The sequence below is a fragment of the Macrobrachium rosenbergii genome, chromosome 2, assembly GCF_040412425.1.
Source record: "Macrobrachium rosenbergii isolate ZJJX-2024 chromosome 2, ASM4041242v1, whole genome shotgun sequence".
Classification (NCBI taxonomy): domain Eukaryota; kingdom Metazoa; phylum Arthropoda; class Malacostraca; order Decapoda; family Palaemonidae; genus Macrobrachium; species Macrobrachium rosenbergii.
Window position 1 is genome coordinate 53681191 of NC_089742.1, and position 20765 is coordinate 53701955.

At 36.7% G+C, this 20765-nt stretch overlaps 1 protein-coding gene across 5 annotated transcripts; it reads left to right on the top strand.

The window, feature by feature from the left end:
* The first annotated feature begins 2382 nt into the window (after positions 1 to 2382).
* LOC136846943 (eukaryotic translation initiation factor 4 gamma 3-like) lies at positions 2383 to 20296 on the top strand. Of its 5 annotated transcripts, XM_067118218.1 has the most exons (8): positions 2561 to 2630; positions 4051 to 4133; positions 8732 to 8844; positions 9649 to 9786; positions 15216 to 15368; positions 16449 to 16516; positions 16980 to 17133; positions 19401 to 20296. In XM_067118218.1, the coding sequence occupies exons 3-8, from the start codon at positions 8737 to 8739 to the stop codon at positions 19569 to 19571; spliced, it is 792 nt and encodes a 263-aa protein (XP_066974319.1). In that variant the 5' UTR covers positions 2561 to 2630; positions 4051 to 4133; positions 8732 to 8736; the 3' UTR covers positions 19572 to 20296. The 5 variants fall into 5 exon arrangements, with proteins under 5 accessions (XP_066974327.1, XP_066974308.1, XP_066974313.1 ...); XM_067118226.1 differs by lacking the exons at positions 2561 to 2630; positions 4051 to 4133 and adding an exon at positions 2383 to 2512; XM_067118207.1 differs by lacking the exon at positions 4051 to 4133 and having other exon boundaries at positions 2533 to 2630.
* Positions 20297 to 20765: the final 469 nt, after the last annotated feature.

Sequence of the window (20765 nt, forward strand, 5' to 3'; positions counted from 1 at the left end):
TTCTTTGAACAAAGCTATTTATTCCTCAGGCTCTAGGTTGCACGGTCATTGAAAATTTCCATGGAATGCTTTTGGTAAATGAGAAATCTCTTGCATAGAAAAATGGAGTGTTTTTCGCTTGGTTAACTGTAATGATCTTTTGAATTTATACATTTATTATTAAACTCAGATTTAATGTCACCTCTGAAATGTCCTTGACAACTGAGTTTTACCTGATGTTAGATCTATTCTGGTAGGTCTTATGTCAGTGCCGCAGACAATATGTACTCAAGGTTTTTATAATAGTCATAATTCATTGATCTTTTACGCACTTTAATAGATGTTTTGCCTACTCTATTCAGTATATCCGACGAATATACAGTATGTGATGGACATTTCAACTTCTCATCTGATAAAAAAATATTGCGATTCGGTAGCTGCATGAAATTCACACGTTTTACAAAATATATGCTGTTATTTTTTAAAGTTATTTCTTACGCCTAATTGTCTTCGAAACGTAATCGTTTCACTTGCATAACTCGATTTACGAGAGATCTCTGCTATCTTTCATAAACAAAAGCAACAGAATACGCATCAGCCTGGGTCTCCCCAGAAGACCTTAAGCCACGCAAGAATGTTATAATACAAGCACCCAACCTTGCCCACAAGCACGCAGGCACTCCAACCCCTATAGCCTAGGTAACCCTAACCCTTGTTCTCAAACCACAACAATCCAAGGCGCTACGATGGCCCTTAGAAAAATGGAAAGGAATGTATCGGGTAAATCTTGTGAGTGTTTCACTACCTACGAACAAAATCTTTAGTCTCCCTCTTGTATATGCCACTGTAATTTATATTAGGAATATGCTCTGACGATACTGGACTTACATGATCTGCAAGCATCGTTTATTTATGTTAGTGTCAGGTACTACTGATGGTTGAGTGAACTTGCGCATGATAATATTAGTCGCCATGATGATACTATGGGTTTATTTGTAAAAACCATATTTTACTAAAGTTAAGGTATCTAGAAAAAATGTGAAATAGATGTTTTTTCTTCAGTCATAATAACAGAGCCGATCGTAGCTCACTACCATAATTAGACTACCAGAAAATTCTAAATTAAAACACACTAAGTTAACTGAACGGTGACCATAAACGGAGAACCTGTATTAACTGAACGAGGCCGCGTCTTTGGCAACGATCAGGAATCGGGTGTTTTTAACCTTCCAGGAGCCTCCATGGCTGGTAAGTATGGATTTCATTAAAGGGTTCACACATGGCTCCGCCAACTGCCTGTGGAGGAGAAGACATTGAGAGCTGAAGAAAATGTGGTGGTATCCTGGGTACTTTTGATGACAGGGATTGCGTTGATTATCTCTTCCCTTTTATCAGTCAGTTCATATAGAGATAACCAACTAAGGTTGCGGTAAGGTCACTTTAACACATGGCGTCAGAAAATTTCAGTTCATTAATATATCCCAATACGGAAGGTGACAGTGTCTCAAGTTACCCCCACTCGGATTCAAGGCTTGTAGTGAGGATCATATCCAGTAATTCGAGTAAGATATATATGGAACAGTTATTCTTCTCTCACATTCCTATGGAACCTTTACCTCATCCAGACTTACCTCACAATCCCTGGTCAGTTACTCGGTAACACAGTCACCACCACACAGCAGCATGTTGCGTGTAATCACATGAGCTATTGGTGCCTTTTCATACTTGAACCCCTTAATTGGCCTTATTTCTCAACTGTCATTTCCACAAGCATGCATTAATCCTTTCCACCCTTGTATTATGCTTTTCTACATGTTCTCTAATCTACTCTTTCAATCTTTCTTTGAGAGCTAACTGTCGACTCAGCACTGAATCCACTTCAGCCAGATTCTTTCCCTTTGTGTGTGTGTGTGTGTGTGTATGTGTATGTGTATGTGTATGTGTGGGCATTATATATATATATATATATATATATATATATATATATATATATATATATATATATATATATATATATATATTCTGTCCCATGTAAGGAGACTGCTCTTGAACCAGATGAAGTTGAGAGAGAGAGAGAGAGAGGTTGCAGTGGGGGGCGGGGGTTGGAATGAGGGATTTCGGTAAGCAAAGTACTCGAGTTTGCCAACGTACCCTTACCCTGAGTAAAGGAGTTAAAGTGGTATGTATAAGAAGGCTATTTACTTGATCGGTTGACATTTCAGGATAATTATTTACTTCAAAATGATTCAATTCGAAAAAAGTCATTATAATGTACTAACGTTGTGGTTTACAGCCTTGAATATTGTCATTTTTTAAAGTAAAATCCAGTGGAAACCTTTCTCCAAACAGATAGTGCGATCAGCTGATAGTGACACTTGACGCACTAGTTTAATTTTAGAAAACATTGTTGCTTCAGAGCATCTAATTACACTCCATATATTTCTTAACCTGGACCAAGTTCTTCTGAGTTAATCAGGAGTTACTAATAAACTTATATTCAATTTCCCGTACAAAAATATACCGAAATAAACTAGTAAGTCAACAGTGGTACGATAGTTTAGTTGCCAGAGGAAAGATAAGTGATATTATTGGTGTTACTCAATATTTTGTAAACACAGAAAGAGGAACGGGACACATTTCAGTTCGAGGCTGTAATTGACAGGCAATTTTATTCAAGTTTTTAGTTCTTCTATAATTAATTAATGTCTGGCTAACTATATGTTAAACAAACTCTATTAACCAATATATTGGTGGCTGTGATTAACGGAGATTCGTATGGAGTACTGTGTAATGGGAGTCTGTTACGCCATACTGACCAACAGACAAACGGGGTTAGGCTGTTTAGGGCTGTAGATGTTATTCAGGATTAATCTCGGTTACTGTAGCAACTGGATTCAGTTACTAATGTAGAAGTGAACGAAGCTATTAAGCCATTACAAGAAGTAGGGTTAACGATGGGGCAGAGTTACAGTAAGTTATGTTTTTTTTTTTTATCGAAGGAGGCTGTAGCCTAGGCCCTACAAGTCATTTGTATTTTGTACTTTGTTTGTGGCCTTTTTTTCGTAGCTAATTATGTTTTTGTAAGCCACACCGTCTGTCCTACGTGCAGTAGGCTAATGACATTCTTTTCTGGCCAGTACAGATATTGAAACCCTGGTCAAGCCTACCCCATGACTGCTTATAGTAAGGTCAGTGTTCGGTAAACCAGCCTAGACCTAAATTTAGAAGGCAAATCGTGACTTTAGACATAAACATTAATACAATTTGGCATGTGAATTTTGTGATAAAACTAAACCCGGATAAATGTAAAGGAGAGGGCCCACGAAGATATTGATTTTTAATATTAAATTTGAGTAAACAGTATAGGAAGTGGTTTATATAATGCCGAACAGGTGACATAATCTGAGAAATTTGCCATTTTTTGTTTATGTTTTTATATTCATCCCCGAGGGGCTGGAACTGAAGATGAAGGAATATCCGCTGGATGCTGCGTTTAGTACAGCCCCTCGGGTGTGAAAGTAAAAGTATAGACAAAAGATGGCAAATATCTCATTATTGCAGTAAATTTCTTAAGCTATCTCACCTGTACTGTATTACATGTGCCATTTTCTATATTGTTTAGCCTGAAAATTATATTAATAAATGGTATGTGTGTGCGGCCATCTCCTATACATTTACCCTGAACTTGTCATATGTGCAAATTCTAAATTCTGCGCAAGCCCAAGCTTAGGAGCTATCAGTCCAGCATCCCTGCAACTCTGTCATAACATCTTTGGTAAAAAAAAAAAACTCAGAAATAGGTAGCTTTCTTTTGTAGTCTTTGCTTGGTAAGCATAGTGAAGGTCCTGATAATGCTGGTAGGCCTACATCCTAAACTAGGAACTAAAGAAAGGTTTAGAAGAGTAGTATGTACTGTGTAGTAAAATAATGATTGATTATATATTATTATTACATATACATTTGAGCATAGTGGAAAACCCTTAGGAAGCAAAGTAAAAGAAAAAATGTAGTTCCATGCCAGGACGTCCACTGTCTGAAATATCTAGTTTTTCTTTTGCGGTAATTCTACAGAAGAGCACTGCATGGAGATATTGTTTATTAATAAAATTCTGTGAATGAACAATATAGAAAAAGGTGTATATGATGCAGTACAGGTGAGATAATTTGGGTTATTTACCAACTATTGTTTATGTTTTGACTTTTATTCTTGAGGGGCTGGTACTATACACGGCACCCCATGGAGCTTTTCTATAGATATTGGGTAAACATGCTTACGAGCATTGCAGTTTGGCCGTAAATTTGATGAGGATTGCATCATAAGGCCACACCTAGCAGACTGATTCACAGGAATTTCTTATTGGAATTTTGTTGTTACTGCAGATGGTCAGCATTGTGGGATTATATACATGAATTAAGAGTCATAGTTGTTTAAGCGGCAGTTGTACATTCAGTTGTGCATCCCATTGGAGGACTGAATATTTTATCAGTTCATGTTAATTCTTCTATTTAAAATTTTGAGAACATCATCATCATAAGCATTTTTACTTTAGCTTTTCCCAGTTGAGGACTAGCTGCGAAATGAGTAATCTCCATTGTCCTGTGTTCTTTCTGCCAGAACTTGCATCAGGTCTAGGTCTTTATCCATCCCTTTCCTACAGGATTTCTTAGACCATCCTTCTATATCTACTGCTATTCAGATCAACTGCTCCACATCCCTTCTCATTACGTCTAACGAGTAGTCTCAAGTTTAGGGTAGGATATACTTTTGATTTCAATTTATTTCCTTAGGGTTTTATATGGTAATGCCTATGATGCGTATATAATACATATAATCAGCCACTGACAGCAAAATGAATGCAGTTTTGTACGTGTACAAACAGGGCGTGGAGATTACTCCGCTCCCTGTATGCACATTTTGTTGTATATAATGCTTACAGTATGTGGCACACAGCCTGTATTGAATCAGTCATTCATAATAAAGTAAATTCTAATTTTTGACATTGGTGTACAGGGCTTTTGATATTCAATTCCTTTATGTAGGCTGTCAACAAGAAGGGGTCATTTAGACTAGGAATGACTTGACTGAGGGATGTTGATGGTCCAGGTTATGTTGATTAAAATTCATCCTAAAGGCAACCTACCAAAGATAACCCAACCCTTCCAAGTCTTGACTTAGGACCTGCACTTACTTGTTACGAGTACTTTCTTAAGAAGGTGCGAGTCTGAAGTCTGCTTTACTGTTCAGGATGTGGAAACAATTACAGTGAAGACTGAATTTAAAAATTTAGTAGAAACTGTGCACCAGGAGAAACATGCTGTATTGCTTTCACTTAAACTAACCTGTTATGTGTATGTATATTATGTGCATGTTGTGTATGTATATGAGGTGAGCATACCTTTGCTATATAAGGGACATTCATTACCAAGACTGACATGCTGCAAATGGTATATATCTTGCCCACCTCAGATTTTGGGGCTATTTGAAACTTATGAAAATTATTTCATTGTACTTTCGTAATCAGGTTTTTTGTTTTTTGTTTTTAGTAATACAGCACCATCCACTGAAATATACATAGCCTAACATATGGTAGGTTTGCTAAGTAAACTGCAAGTGTTCAAGTAACATTTTCCTAATTTTTTGTGATTAGTCTGCTAAATATGTACCTGAAATCATGCTATGATTAAATGAAATGTCTACATACATTGCATACAGTTGTATTACAGTTTTGACTGGATATCTGAGTAATGCCAGACCAAACTGTTTTAAACTTATTAAGACTATAATGAGATTAGGTTTGGTTGTTTTATGTCAGGACATCACAATTGCTTTAACTACTGTTGTAATACAGTACTGTATAATATAACTGTTTGCTTAAACAGTAAGTAGTAGTCACACATTACTTTTATTTTCGATGTGAATGTAGCCTTCATAGAATTTTATATGTCTTAAAGATTTATATTTATTTAGATTGTTGAGGTAGGAACTATAACAGTACATTTTAAAGAGTGAAGTTACCCAAACTACTTAAATCTGTACAAAATTAAATTATGTTTGCCACGTTCTCATGAAATAAGCAAATATAGGATGCCATGCAGTGTTTATGAAATGTATTTTGTAGAATTGACTCAGAAATCACATCCTTACCAGCAGTTGCCCTCCCTGTCTAAATGATTAGTGAGACCATAACTTTTGCATGATATTCACTAGGTTCTTTAGAAATCCATGAATGCATTAACACAATGTCTGGCTTAAGAATCTTCGATGTATCTCTACCATTGATACAAAAAGGTGATCTTTTGGAGTATGGTTAGCTGGCTCGTTGTTTGGTAGAGAAGAACCTAGCTCTATAGTACCTGTAGCACTTCAGAACTAACTAATTGTCTTATATTCTGAATAACCTAGTTATGACAGCGCAGGCATGATATGCAGTGCCATGAGAACAGAATTTAAGAAAGAATCCAGAAGTGATTAGTATAAAAGGCAAAGTTAGCCAAATATTTGGTTAAGTAAGCTGGGATCCCTAAGCAAGTGAAGGTATCACTGATTGAACTCAAATCATCATCAAAATGTTTTTGTCAGCTTTTCCCGTTACGGGGTGAGATGTTTTAAAATAAATTTTCTCCCATCTACCCCTTTCTGCATGATTTCTTAGGCCTCCCTGTAACTCTTCGTCCAGCCACTTTCACTCCTGCTGCTTTTCTTACCAGCTGTTTTCACCTCATCCCTTCTTATCAAATGCCCAAAACATCTCAATCTTTGAGATCTTATTCTTTTTTCCATCCTCTGGATACCACATCTGTACACCCCTGTAGGGGGTTAGTGCCGTCAGTGCACCTCATGTGGTGCACTGTAGGCGTTACTAAAGGTTCTCTGCAGCGTCTCTTTGGCCCCTAGCTGCAACCCCTTTCATTCCTCTTAATGTACCTACATTCATGTTATCTTACTTCCATCTTGCTATCCACCCTCTCCTAACAATTATTTCATAGTGCAACTGTGAGGTTTTCCTCCTGTTACACCTTTCAAATCTTTTTGCACTCAATTTCCTTTCCAGTGCTGAATGACTTCATAGGTCCCAGTGCTTGGCCTTTGGCCCAAACTCTATATTTCATTCCATTCCATCTGTGCACCAATTCCTCATTTTATGGCATCATCTTTTCAGAATCTCCATTTTCCTTGCCAGTGCTCATGTTTCTGCTGCATAGAGTATTACAGGCCCTAGGTACCCTTCATAAGTTTTTATTAATGGGAAATTATGTTTTACTTACCACGAATGTGACTGAAAAAGAAGAATAAAGCTAAAGATTCACATATGAAGGAAACAAGAGAGGCAATCTGATGTGACTAAGCGAGATACTTTTGTGTCCCACAACAGTTTTCTACTATTATATTCACAGTATTCACCGTCTTAAGACAGAGTTTTTTTTACTATATGTTTGTACTGGCAGGCACAAGAAAGTGTCCAAGGACATTGTTTTGTTCTGCCTTGGTGAGGTCATCAAGTAGGTGTACTAGTTGTAAGGGTGAGGGAGACATCTCTGTACTCCAGACCACGACTGAGAAAGTCAGGGGTATTGCCCTGTCCATGGGATTCAAAAGGAACTAAATATCAAAGGTACTGAGGGCAGGTGAATTGGTGCTGCCAGACCAAATTTACCTCTTTCAACTTAGGGGATGATATCCTTAAGTTCTTGGCCACCTCTTGAAGACCTGTGGTGTCAGCTTATTACATTGTGTAGCCACCAAATCTCCATTGGACAGAAAAATGTTTCCCATAAGGTTTGTAGATGGCATTAAGTGCAATGAATGAAGGGCGAATGGTCTCCCCCACTCCCCACACACCCTTCTCTTTGTCTAGGGCCAACAGCTGGGTATGCGTAGGTCTGTCCAGATGCAGGTAGTTAGACAATAGAGCATTGTCTGTCTTGACTGTAGCGGTAGTCTGTGAATGTGACTCCCTTTGTCTCCTCCCCCCTTGGAAGTAAGGGGGTCAGGCAGTATACCATTACAGTAGTCTTTGTGTCTAATGTTCCAATTTTTATAATATTGCTATCAACTGAGCTTGTTTTCTGTATCTTAAAAAATGGGAGGACCTGATTCCTCCTCTCTCATAGAGTTAGGTCACACAAGTCCAGATTTAGCACAGGACCGTGCCAACCTCAACAGTGCATATGCCAAACTGTACAGGATTTTACCTGAGTCATGCTACCTTTGCACATATAAGTGGCTGGGAAGCTGGCATTTCCAGTTGGGAAGAACATTACACGTCATATTCTTTGGATAAAAGCCTCCCACCCAAGGAGTAAAATCTTTATATAAAAGACAAACCCTTGTTGCCTGTAGGAACAAGTTACAAATTTTGAAGATTATTTGCATTACCCTTAGATATACAGATTTGAAGTACAGTATCCCATCTTGTCCCTCTTGCCATAGGAAAAAGTGTATGCTGACAGTTGAGTAAGTGGATGATAACATGTCCTCTCTCTCACTTACTGCGTGTTAACAACTCTGTTATCAAGTTTTTGCTGAAGGTATAGAGTATATATGTAAAAGACTGCAGGTTTGCATGCAGTACCTTGAAGATATGCAATCATGGATTGTATACATTTATAAACTTTCTAGTCATGTTTAAATAGTCATGTTTAAAAAATTAATAATTTTATGTAGGTAATTGTAAGGACAACTTCTTTGGTAGTGATTTGAATGGTAATGTAGAGAGAAATAAATGCTCATACATTTCCTGACACTCAACAGCTACAATGCCAGAGGGTCCACCAGTGACAATGGGGGACAGCAGAAGTGCTCCACCAGTTTTGCGTCGTTGTGATAATCCTTGGAAACCTAATGCGCAGCACGGGCAGTCAAAGGTAAATATGAACTTGGTAATGGTACAGTCATCCTGCTAAATTTTGAATTACCTTTCAAAATCTTACAGATATCAACATAAAACCTGCAAGTACTAATTGGCAACTCTCAACATAAAAGCTCGTTTGTTTGAATTGCATCATTATCATTTCTGTCTGAAATCTAGTTACAGGTTACTCATGATTAATGATATGCTGGCATTGATTTTCACCCATTTTTCTTGTTTTTAATTATTTTTAATTTTTATTAAATGATTCCTTATGCATGTCAGTCTACAAGACTCTAATCAGGAAGCTCATACTTTTAACAAATTCTGTCCTTAAATCCTGCTATGGGTTTTGTCCCCAAAAGTTGTGTTGGATCAGTCTGCAGATTGACTACTAGCACTCTTCCCTCCCTGATAAAAAAAATGCAGTTTTTAGGTCTATTCCAAATTCCTTCTAGTATTGGCTGAGACACACTTGAAAATTCACAAGGCACTTCTTGTGGTCATCATACAAAAGTCTAATGAACTTGGGAAGATTTTTGGGATTGGAATTAAGATATATGTATGATTAATAGGATTTCAATTAAACAGGCATTCCTTACTATGCTTGGTATTTCTGTCCCTGACAATTCATACGGTAAACAGTTCTAAGGACTTAAGGGTCTGTGTGGGGTACAGTACAGTATAGCACCTGTAAATTGTATTAAATGTATCTTGCTTACCTGAAAATAAGTAAATTAATTTTGTGTTAGGTATCAAGGTGAGTTAGTTGAAATGTGTGCGTTGGATAGGATAGTGATCATTTTGTGTTTTATCACAGCAATTGTACCGTCGATGGATGGGTATCCTGAACCGAGTTACACAGACATCCTTAGCTGTTTTCCTTGAGCAAGCGTGTGAGCTGCTCTTATCAGATCCTGAGCATCTAGCTCATTTCTTTGAGCTCCTGATATTTAAGGTTAGTTTGCAGCCATTGATTTTTTTTTTTTTTTTTTTTTACAAATTACAAACCAGTTATTTTTACTGAGCCTTGATACCAAGTCAGATGGATGAAGCAACTGATGAATTCCTAGTAGCTGGTGTTTTTCACCAATTGCATTGTTGTAACATTTTAAGATCACATATGTTGTATTGTAAAAGAATATTTACCATATTGTACATTTTTTTCTTTTAATACATTTACAAATAAATTCATGTCAGTATTATTTCATAGTACAGTAATGTGCATATGTATTTCTTTGTGCTCTGACTGCTAAAACTTCATAAAAAGCATCAAATTCTGTGGCACATAGGATGGAAGCTGACTTCCAGTGGTAAACAAACTCGTCCTTGAAGGACGCAGCTGAACTAATGCAGAGCCATACAGTATACAGTGGTGACTTATACACATTGCCTGTGATTTATATCCAGGTTACATTCCTGATTACTGGACACAGTTAATACAGGTCAAAATGAAGCAGAGTTGAGTACAAGATATGTACTTGTATGAGATATGTAAACAGAATATCATTAACTTAACAACTTACTTAAATTCAGTTCACCCTCATGTACAACCAGTGAAATATCTGTCAAATGAGATGAAAAAGAACTTGTATGAATGTTCTTAAAAGATAAAGAAATGTGTAAAAATAATTCTTTTAGATATAAAAAGTAATTTTTGGTTGCAATCCTAGCCCTTCATCATAGCTGTACCTTGAGTGCCTCAGGGGCTGTTCAACAAGTAATTGGAATATAATCAGATTGTTAGCAAGAGCTCCCATTGTTTACCCCCTTCACGTGAGGGTAGGGGTGAGACTGCGGTCATGTTTTGGTACACAGTCATTTCTTGTTGCTGGTAGTGGTAAAACTGTTTGACTGGCTTTGATTTTTGAATTTGTGTTTTTTGATTGTTGGCTTTGGACCTGGATTTTGAATTTGTATTTTCACATAGATATGTCTGAGAAATATGTCACATCGCAACCTTCCCAATCTAGATCAGTCAGGACTTGTAAGATAAGCGGTTTCTTAATAAGGATGTTTAGTGAGAAATATGACGCTCATAACTTTTGCCCTGAACATCGTTGTGATCACTGTTCTGAATGTTCTAAGGAAAGAGAGTTTCTAAGACAGGAAATTGTTTTCCTCCTTTCGAAGTCAGCTCTAAAGGAAGTTTCTTCCAAGACTAATGCCGAAATCTACCAGGGGTTGGAGGCAATTTTAGGTGTCTTGAAACTCAAAATCTTCAAAAAGTTGTCCCCTTTCTCCTTGGAGTCGACTGCTACCATTTTAGTCACCTTGAAGAAAGAGGCCTGGATGTTTTTATCAACATGAAAGGCACCTGATTTCATGTCCCTATGCACCAGCAATCTCATAAATTTCTTTGCTTCTTTTTTGAAGGCAGAGTATTTCATTTCTGAGCTGTTTCGGCCAGAGCTCTGCTCCTCTGTCTATCCCCCTTTGCAGAATGGCTGCATCTACTGGATATAAAGATTCTCCTCTAGCTGGACGGCTGGTTGGTGATTGCAAAACCCAGAAAGAGTTGCCCAAGGGTGGGAAACCTTGTTTTGGCCTTAGCCCAGGCTCTGGGCTTTCATATCAACCTGGAGAATCAGTTTCAACCAACTCAAAAGATTTCGTATCTAGGGATGGTCCTGAATACTGTGACTTTCAGGGCTTCCCGCACTAAGAATCAAGTCCCCTACTTCCTTTCTTTAGCAGAAAGTGTCTTATCCTCTGAAGAGCATCTTGCAAAATCTTGGCTTTCTCTGTGAAGCCATATGTTGTTGGAAAAACTAGTGCCGGGCACTAGACTGTGCATGAGGCTCTTTCAATTCCATCTCAGAAGCACTGACACAGAGTCTCAGATCAAGTGTTGAGCCCTTGGAATCAGGACCTTCTTCTGTCTCTTCAGTAGGGGTTCTGAACCCAGACATCTTGCTCTGTTCCAACTCTTCAGACGAGGGCTTGGGAGTAGTATTGGTCAAGTACATTCAGTCCCTGGTTAATGGCAGGGGTTCTGTTTCCAGCCGAGTGCTGCTAACTGAAAATTGCCGATAATTATGGTAATACAGTATAGTAAATGGCATTTATGACATTGTAAACATCAATAAACATACTTATGTACATTTATTTTAATTCGTATTCATAATTTTATTTATCTTATTTATATATTTAAATACCTGCTTCTCGGCGCTGATTAACCACTTGCTGACGCTGATAAAGCCACTTGCTGACGCTGAAAACCGCTTGCCAACACCAATAAACCACCTGCCAACACCAAAAATTGCTCTCCGCTGCTGATAAATTGCTTGCTGATGCCAAAAATCGCTTGCCGACGCTGATAAACCGCTTGCTGATACTGAAAGTCGCATTCCGCCGCTAACTGTTGTCTACGCCAATAAACTGTTTGCCGACACTGAAAATGACTTGCCGACTCCAAAAATTGCTTGCAGATGCCGAAAAAACCACTTGCTGACGCTGATAAACTACTTGCTGATGCTGATAAACCGCTTGCGGATGCTGATACACTGCTTGCTGATGCTGATAAACCGCTTACTGACGTTGATAAACCACTTACCATCACCGAAGATCTGGTTAATGACATTATTAGCCAGGCACCATAGAACTGGAACACCGTTAAACGACACCGCTGATAAGCGAGGACTGCCTAGATAGTTTTCAGGAGCCTGGTGACTGGAAGAGTCAAGCCTTCACATCAACTGTGAGGAATTACTAGTCATATAGAAATGTCAACAATGCCTGGAACATCAGGTATCAAACAAGGTAGTTGCAGTGTTTTCTGACAACATCTATCTTACCTTCAGCGACAAAGGGAAACAAAGTCGAAGTCTTTGTTTGAATTAACGAGAGAACTACAGTACTTCTGCAGGCTATTTCCTCGTATATAGGTTTTTTGCTTAGAGTAGCTGAACTTACTTTCTTGTCCCTGCTCAGATCTAAAAACAATTTTGAAGTGAAAGTCTTACCTAGGGGTTTGTCTATGCCATCTCTAAGTAACTTAAGCTCAGAGGAAGAGCCATTGCTGCTATGTCTAGTCAGAGTATTAAACTGCTACATATTATGGCTTAAATCTTTGGTAAACCAATGTAGAAGACTTTTTTCGGGCAGTACGCAAACTTGACTTATGTATGTCTGAAAATGCTAAGGCATTTTTTTGAAGTCTCTGATTTTATTGGCTCACTTTAAGATATCCTTGGACCTTTTCCCATTACTCATGGTAAAGCCTCATGATATCAGAGCAGTGGCTACGTGTCTGGGTTTTCAGCACAATCTGTCATTAGATCGTATCATGAAGGCTGCTCAGTGACATTGTTGGTCCGTTTTTGCTTACAGTTACTTACATGATGTAGAGATTCAGCATGAGAATTTCCTTTTGTTAAATCCATAAATTTGGAAGGTGATATTATTAAGTAGTGCCATACATATTTAAAGAGGTTCAAACAGCATGGTGCCTGGCTGGTTTTGTATATGGCCTAAGTTAACCCAGTAGGAAGTAGCCTGTTCACTGTGATTTACAGTAACCCTACTATTGTACAGTGTTGAATAGCATATACTTTAATTATTTTGCAGAGCAATTGCTCCTCTTGGGAGAAACCTACCCTATGTTGATAGGTAGGCCCAACTTTCTTTGTGTTGGATTTGGTTTTTTTTGGGAGTGGTTTACCACATGCAGTTCTGTTAGGTAGTTGGTGACTTTCACAGTGTTTGCAGGTCCAGTTGTATTGTAGCTCCCTTAGTTCTGCAGGCCTGAGGCACAGGGGCCATACTATGTCATTCAACGTTGCATTTTGGATAAACTTTTATATGGGACCCCACTGCCACTACCTATAGTTAAGGGTCTCCCCTGATGAGGATCTTCTTGTGACAAGTATTTGTCTCTGCATCTACTACATCAGGTGAGCAGTGTGATGTGATTGCTTATTAAATCATTATCGTGGTTTTTGGTATTTAAAGTGAGATCTCTTCCCACCTCCTCACTCAGTGTTGCAGTTATGAAGAAGGGTGAGAATCACAACCAAATTAAGGATTTTAAGAATAAACTCTAAATTTGTTGTACTTGCCCTTCTTCGTAAGGATCCCTCCCTCCTCCCCACTTTGAGGTCCAAGAATCGACTGAGTACTAAAACATGACTGCTGTCTCACCCTACCCTCACCTAGTGGAGGTAAACAAGAAGAGCTCTTGCTAGCAGTCTAGTTAAATTCTAATTACTTGTTGAGCAGCACCCACGGTGCCCATGACATAGCTATGATGAAGGGTGAGTACAACAAAGAAAGATTTTACTCTTTCAATCCGTATACTGTACTACAAAAATGGTATACTATACACTATATGTAGTTATTGGACGTAACATGCATTCTTATTTATGTGTAAAGTTATGGACATCATGGCTTTGCCCCAGCATAAAAAATAGATGATTAGATGGCATACAGTACCAACTAAGTCAGTGCCAAGGTCGAGAACCAAACCCAGTCCTAATTTAGGGGCTATCTTTATTCTGTGCATATACAAAACACTGCATTATCCACTGTATTATCTTTACATTATTCCCTGATAGTATAATAATTCAGTATTTTCTTGGTTGTCATTCATGATTGCATCATTGTCATTCCTTATTCCATCAGGAGTTATGGTTATAAATACAGATGGATAAGTTGAGTAGGTTGTAAATTTGGATCAATCTGTATTACCAGTTTTATTTTCAACATATGGACAGTACAGCACAAGTAGGAGAGCAGGTTAGGTATTTACATGGTACGAACAAGAATATGAAGTAAATTTTATGGTGCATAAATACAAACCACCTAATATGCTGTGAATGACTTCCCCTAGCCCCTCTTTTAGTTTCAACCACATCTGATTCAGCTCACAAAGACATTGAGATCAAGTGACTTGTGTGATGTACAATAATGAGAAAGAGGTCCTCTCCTAATGTTGAGATACTCACCTGAGAGGACACAAGAATAGATTTCATTTATTGAATGATTAAACTTTTGGCTAACACCCCATACTGGGCATTATAGATAAAGTAAGGTGTTTGTATTTAAGGAAATAATATTTTGAATATATATTTTTTATTTAATATATCGAGTGTGGGAATATGCATTCCATTTTGTAGTTTATAATGCAGTGGTGAAGGGAATCAAGTATTTTGATGTCACTGAAATACTTATTAGTTCCCAATATTTCTTCTCAGTTTCTCCATAATTTGCTTCAAGTGTAATAATAATTATCTTTTTTTGTCAGCACAGTATAGTCACACAGTGCCACTTGTTTGAATTGTTTTAAGTGTTGGTTTTGTGGAGTTTTATAGCTTGATGGTAGAGAGCAGTAAATTTTATTCAAATTACACAACCAAACATTTATTTCATCACTGTATATATTTTCAGGCCCAGGATGAGCCACTGTTTGTGGATGTATATGCCCGTTTGTGCAGTAATATTGATGCTCGTACCGAAATTCAGAGTGATTTAATAAAAGCTTGTGAAAATCATTTCACTGAAAGTTACCAGATTCTTATGGAATACAACAAAATTTTTGAGGTTGGTTTTGTGTAATAGATCATTTATTTGCCTGTACAGCAAACAAACATATTATTTGTCTTATAAGCTTCAACAATATGCATGGTTAACTGAGTACTACTTATGAGTGTAAGCACCAATTCAGTTCCATTTGTGGTTTCATGAAGTTTATATTGTGTAGTTAGTGTGCTTTAGCTGCATTTCTTACCTTCACCCTTATTTGTAAGTTAAATTTGGTAGTGGCACCTGAACTAAATGAACATTATAGTGGGGTCTGACCTCCCAATGTGTAACAAAATCTCTTTAAGTAATGAAGATTTACGTATAGCCTCTATGTTACCTTGGAGCCAACTAGCATAGCTTATATCACAGCAATTTTATATAAAGTAATTAATAGCCTATACTAACCAGTATTTTGTAATTGCCATTCAGTTTAAAATATTAACTAACTTAATATTCAGTTTCAGAGATATAGCTGCAGAATGGATTGCTTCTAAACATACTTACAATACAGTACTGTACAATACAGCTAACAAAAACAGCTGATTGCAGTAGTTCTGCCTCTGTTTGCTTACAAGATATGTAAAATACACAAAACTCAGTGTGAAAAAGACCATTAACAACTTTTTGTTTCTTTTTAAACACAAACAACCCCAGTTTCTTTATAAGAAAAAGTTTTGAGGAGAGAGAGAGAGAGAGAGAGAGAGAGAGAGCATGCCGGAGAGCACGCAAATGCACAGTAGGTGCATAGTTTACCTTCACATGATGCATATGTGTACATATACACACACACAGACTGAAAAATGTACAATGTAACCCTGCATTTTTATGTTAAGTACATTATGGTACTGTATTAAATAAATGTCAATATAGCAAGGTTGCAGCTTAGTGAATGTATGCAATATGAAGTTAATTACTGTTTACCTCATTAGCGGATATTTTCTTGATTATAGATTGTATTATTCACAGAATTATGGCTATATACTCTGGAAGCTTGTGAAAAAAGGAATTTAAAGTTTATAGCTTTAGGACTTTGGTGTGATTAATCTGAATATCAGTTCTTGTGTTGTAAGCATATACTAACTTTTCTTTTTTTATCAGGAACCAGTCTCATCGCATACTGTGTATGAAGAGATTTTAGTGAGGCAGAGGTGCATTGGCCATTTAAGGTAAGTCTACCAAAATAATTTTATGAAAATTGATAACATGCTTTTTATTAATTTAGAATGATCTAGATATTTTGAATAGTTAATTCTGACTACTGTTTAGTAATCTTGTTGAACTACACTAAAAGGTCAAAGGGGTTGCAGGTATGAACAAAGTGTGGGGTTAGTTGTGACACCAAGGGAAAATAAGGAATTCTGGTAATTTTTCATGCTGGTAGGTGTAGATGTGTATATGGTGTAGGTGGTCTTTTGGCCCTGTATACTGTACACATAACTTTAATCTTTCCTGGCTGGCCTGTATTTTGACTGTGGCTTACATGTCATCTTTGAATTCTAATCATTGTGGTAGTAAGGAGTGTATTCAATTATACATATTTAATTTTTCTTTGGATACACTGCAGTGTTTGTTAGAACTTTGATTCTGAATGTTTTTATGTACCGAAGCATTTTACATTTCGTATTTTAGGTTTGTTGGGGAGCTACATAAGAACGGGCTAATGAGTGGCAACCATGTGGCAGCCATGGTTGAAACATTATTGCAACATAGTGATGAACGGTCTTTGGAATGTTTGTGTCGATTCCTTCATTTTACTGGCCAAGAACTCAGTCAAACTCATGAGGTAAGACTTTTTTCAGGTATTTTTTCTGGTGCAGTTTGCATTTTAAGTTAACTGTACTTTGAGAAACGGTAATTTGATTCTAGTGTTTCCAGAAATTTTTCATATTGTGTGGTCTCATTTGATTATTATTTCATGGATGGCTTATCATTTCTGGGATGTTAGTAGATAGGCTTATACATGAATTAGATGATAGTATGTGAATTGATATGATGTAATGTTTTTAGTACATCACCTTCATTCTAGCAGAAAGTTAATTATAAATTATTGTTTTAACTGTACTTCTGCATCATTATTCTTTATGCAAAGGAAATCTTTTAGAGATAGTCTTTTTGTTTTCTGCTTTTCGGAAACTTTTAATGCCTGTGCAGAGGACGAGTTTACAGAAACAAAATATATTCATGAATGTAGGACTTACTGGTGACTCCATCTTCATACTGTCAGTCATTTTATATTATGGTTTATCATTAACAATAAAGTGAATATCAATTACTATTAAAAAATTTTTCTTTAACAGTCTAAATCAAAACCACTGAATATGTTAATATCAATTAATATGAGCTTCTATGTTGTAGAATCTACCTTTTCATTAAGAGGCATATTTGTAAGCATGGAATCAGTATCTTAACTAAAATTGAATGTATTAGAAAGAATTGGTTTTTTGTAAGCGTTATCTGCTATTATAATTTTGTGTAGATTCCTGGTCAAGGCTCTTGTAGTGCAGACATGCAACGCTTGTTTCTTGGGTGATTTCGGTTCGGCAAAATTTCACTGTAGGGGGTAATGTGTTCAGTGCACTTTACGTGGTGCCTGGTAGACATTACTAAAGAGTGTTTGCAGCATCCTTTTGGCTTCTAGCTGTATCCACATTTAGGCTGTTGCTTACTTCACCTCCGTTCTTGGTTCCTTTCTTCAATCTTTCTGTCCAAAACCTCTAACTGTTGCTTCTCAGTGCAACTTGGGTTTTCACCCAGTTCCACGTGTTGATGTTTGTGTGTACTTATTTTGTTTACTTTCTGGATCTCTTTATCTTGCTGTCCAGCCACTCCAGCTCCCTCTTTTCACCGTATTAAGCCCTGAATGGATGAAGGTGTCCCAGTGCTTGGATTGACAGCCTAAATTTCATAATTCAGTCAATAGTTTTGTGAATTGGTAGCTGCTAATTTAGGTCTGTGAAGTACATTGATGTATGGACCTATGAAGCCCATACAAAACACTGGAAGATGAATCAGACTACAGAATGATCGTTATGACTGTCCAGGTAATAAGCCTTTCTCTTTTGGTGACTTCAGTGTACTGTTTATTTTATCTTCGACTTTAAAGTTTATCCTAATTTGAGGATCATCTGCTTCAAAAAATTTACTGGAGTTTGATCAATCATTTTCCATCATTTGGATGTACATAGTTACTGTGGTTCAGAGTAACCAGTTCCTTACCCTTGCCTAGCCAACAAAAAGTATAATTTTTGTTCCCAGAAATTTCTTAACTTTTATAAAATATTCCAGTTAGAAGATAGGAAGTTAATCAGAGACTTTATAAGAGACTTTGTGTACAGTACTCTGAATGGACTGCTGGACTGCTTCTAAGTAGAGGAGGATTTTGAACAATTTTTGCAATATTTTTGTACATACTAACACAGAGCAGCATCATAATACAGTAGTTCTGTTTAGGACATTGCTCATAAAGTATTTTAATCTTTGAAGGCTACGAACTGGCTTCCATTTTTGAAATACAAAAGGTTTTTATGCTACTTAAGAAACTATGTGGGAAGAGAGATATTGTTTCATGTATCCCAGATGAGGACTAAGGAACAGTTGCTATTTGTTTGGCTTATAATTAGCTCCACTCTGTGTGTTGCATACTTACTGCCTGAATTCCCATCTGGTCCAGGTTTCCATTGGTGTCCTTCCTCCACAATTCCTGAAATAGGAGATTGAACAAAGAAAAATCCAGTTTTGAGTTGGTTTGTGTATGTTCCCCTATAATTGTTCAGACACTCAAATGCATTTGTATCTTTATTGCAAAAGAAGAAATTTTGGTGAACTGAAATTGTTTATTTCAGAATACTATACTATTAAGATACTTGATAGTTTTAATTTGCATTTTTAGGAATGAAAAACTGAAAAATTTCATAAAAATCTTGTTGCCTAACTTGATTTACCTTGCACGATTTGGAAGTTATGAAATCTTATCTGTCAAGAAATTCTTCATTTGTAAATAGACATTTTGATGAAGTAGACAATTGATGCACCACATTTTCCCTTGTACAGGACTTGATTGAGCAAAGCTGTAATCATTTGGAAAGTTGTCTTGAGAGTGGCTCCCTGACTCATCGTTTGCGTTGGTTAATACAAGACACACTCGCCTTACATGCAAATGGATGGAGACCATTGGTTGTGGAGCAGGGTCCTACACGTATCACAAGGGATGTTCGGGGATAGCTGTGTAGCAAGCATAACATCGTCTCATGATTATGGTTTTTGTAGATATTTTGTCATATTTTTTATCTTGCAATAATTATCTCATCATAGGTTTGTACAAAAGCTGGTTTTGCATTTAAATTATGATTCACAGATGTATTGCAGTAAAAATCATTATTGATGCTTACATAGCCAAATCTGTGTAATGTGACAGCCAATGTTTTTGTTTATTTGGTATAATAACTTGCCTCTTAAGGAATTTTTTTTTTTTAAATGGTAGAGGTTTTCTTCCAAAAAATTTAGTGTGCATGTGTAGTATGGATGCTGTTATATTGGTTTAGGGTAATTTCAACCTTAAATTTATTGTCTAAACAGAGTTATGTATCTTGTAACTGACAAAACTTTCATGATCATCTCAGAAACTTAGCGAAAGTTTCTATATAAGACAGAATATTTATGTGTAAATCAGAATATTTTTCATTTAGCCATGTCAGCATAGCAACTTCCAAGGAGTAATTCATGTATGAAGATATCAAAAAAGAATTTTCTTTCTTGTGGTTACCTCAGCTATCTTCAATATTCAAGACTTTGGGATAACATTTCCACCTTTTCTTCCAAAGTTCTCTTTCTTTCTCTAATTAGTTATAGCTGTCTGATTCATTTTAGATTAGAAACAAGCTGATGTATGTGATATCTTGCACTTGAAAATATTAAAAAAAAGTTGAGTTGCCCTTTTATTCCAAGTACTAAGTCTTTTATTGCCCTCCAAAGATATGAAATTGGACATATCAGTTTTAGTGTTTCACGTAATGGAAACTGTGCCTGTGGTCTCACTCATCTTGATTCTCAGACCCCTCATCTTGCTACTGCGTCATCTCACTCCAGTCATCTAGCACATGTCATTCCCATCATAGCCATTAGGGTATTAAGAAGTCTGAGATTAACAGTCATTTTGTTATCTCTATTCCACAATTATTAAGTACTTACTGTATAGAGAATTTTATTAAGAAGAATAGAGGAAGACTTATCAAGGAATAGGGTAGAATGAAAAAGTTTATTATATCTATAGGATTCTTTCTTAATATCAAACAGGATCTGCTGTTGACTGTCATTGTAAATACATCAATTTTTATGGGTTTTTTTTAGTTGAAATTAAACTGACCTTTTTTCATGAGAAAAATATTGTATATACTTATAGAAATTTTGTAGCTGTGC

Bases quoted from the DNA above. Each gene is read 5' to 3' on its own strand.
- LOC136846943 (XM_067118201.1), top strand. The intron at 8,845-9,648 runs GTAAATATGAAC...GTTTTATCACAG, and splicing joins CGCAGCACGGGCAGTCAAAG to CAATTGTACCGTCGATGGAT. The intron at 15,369-16,448 runs GTTGGTTTTGTG...TTTTTTTATCAG, and splicing joins AATACAACAAAATTTTTGAG to GAACCAGTCTCATCGCATAC.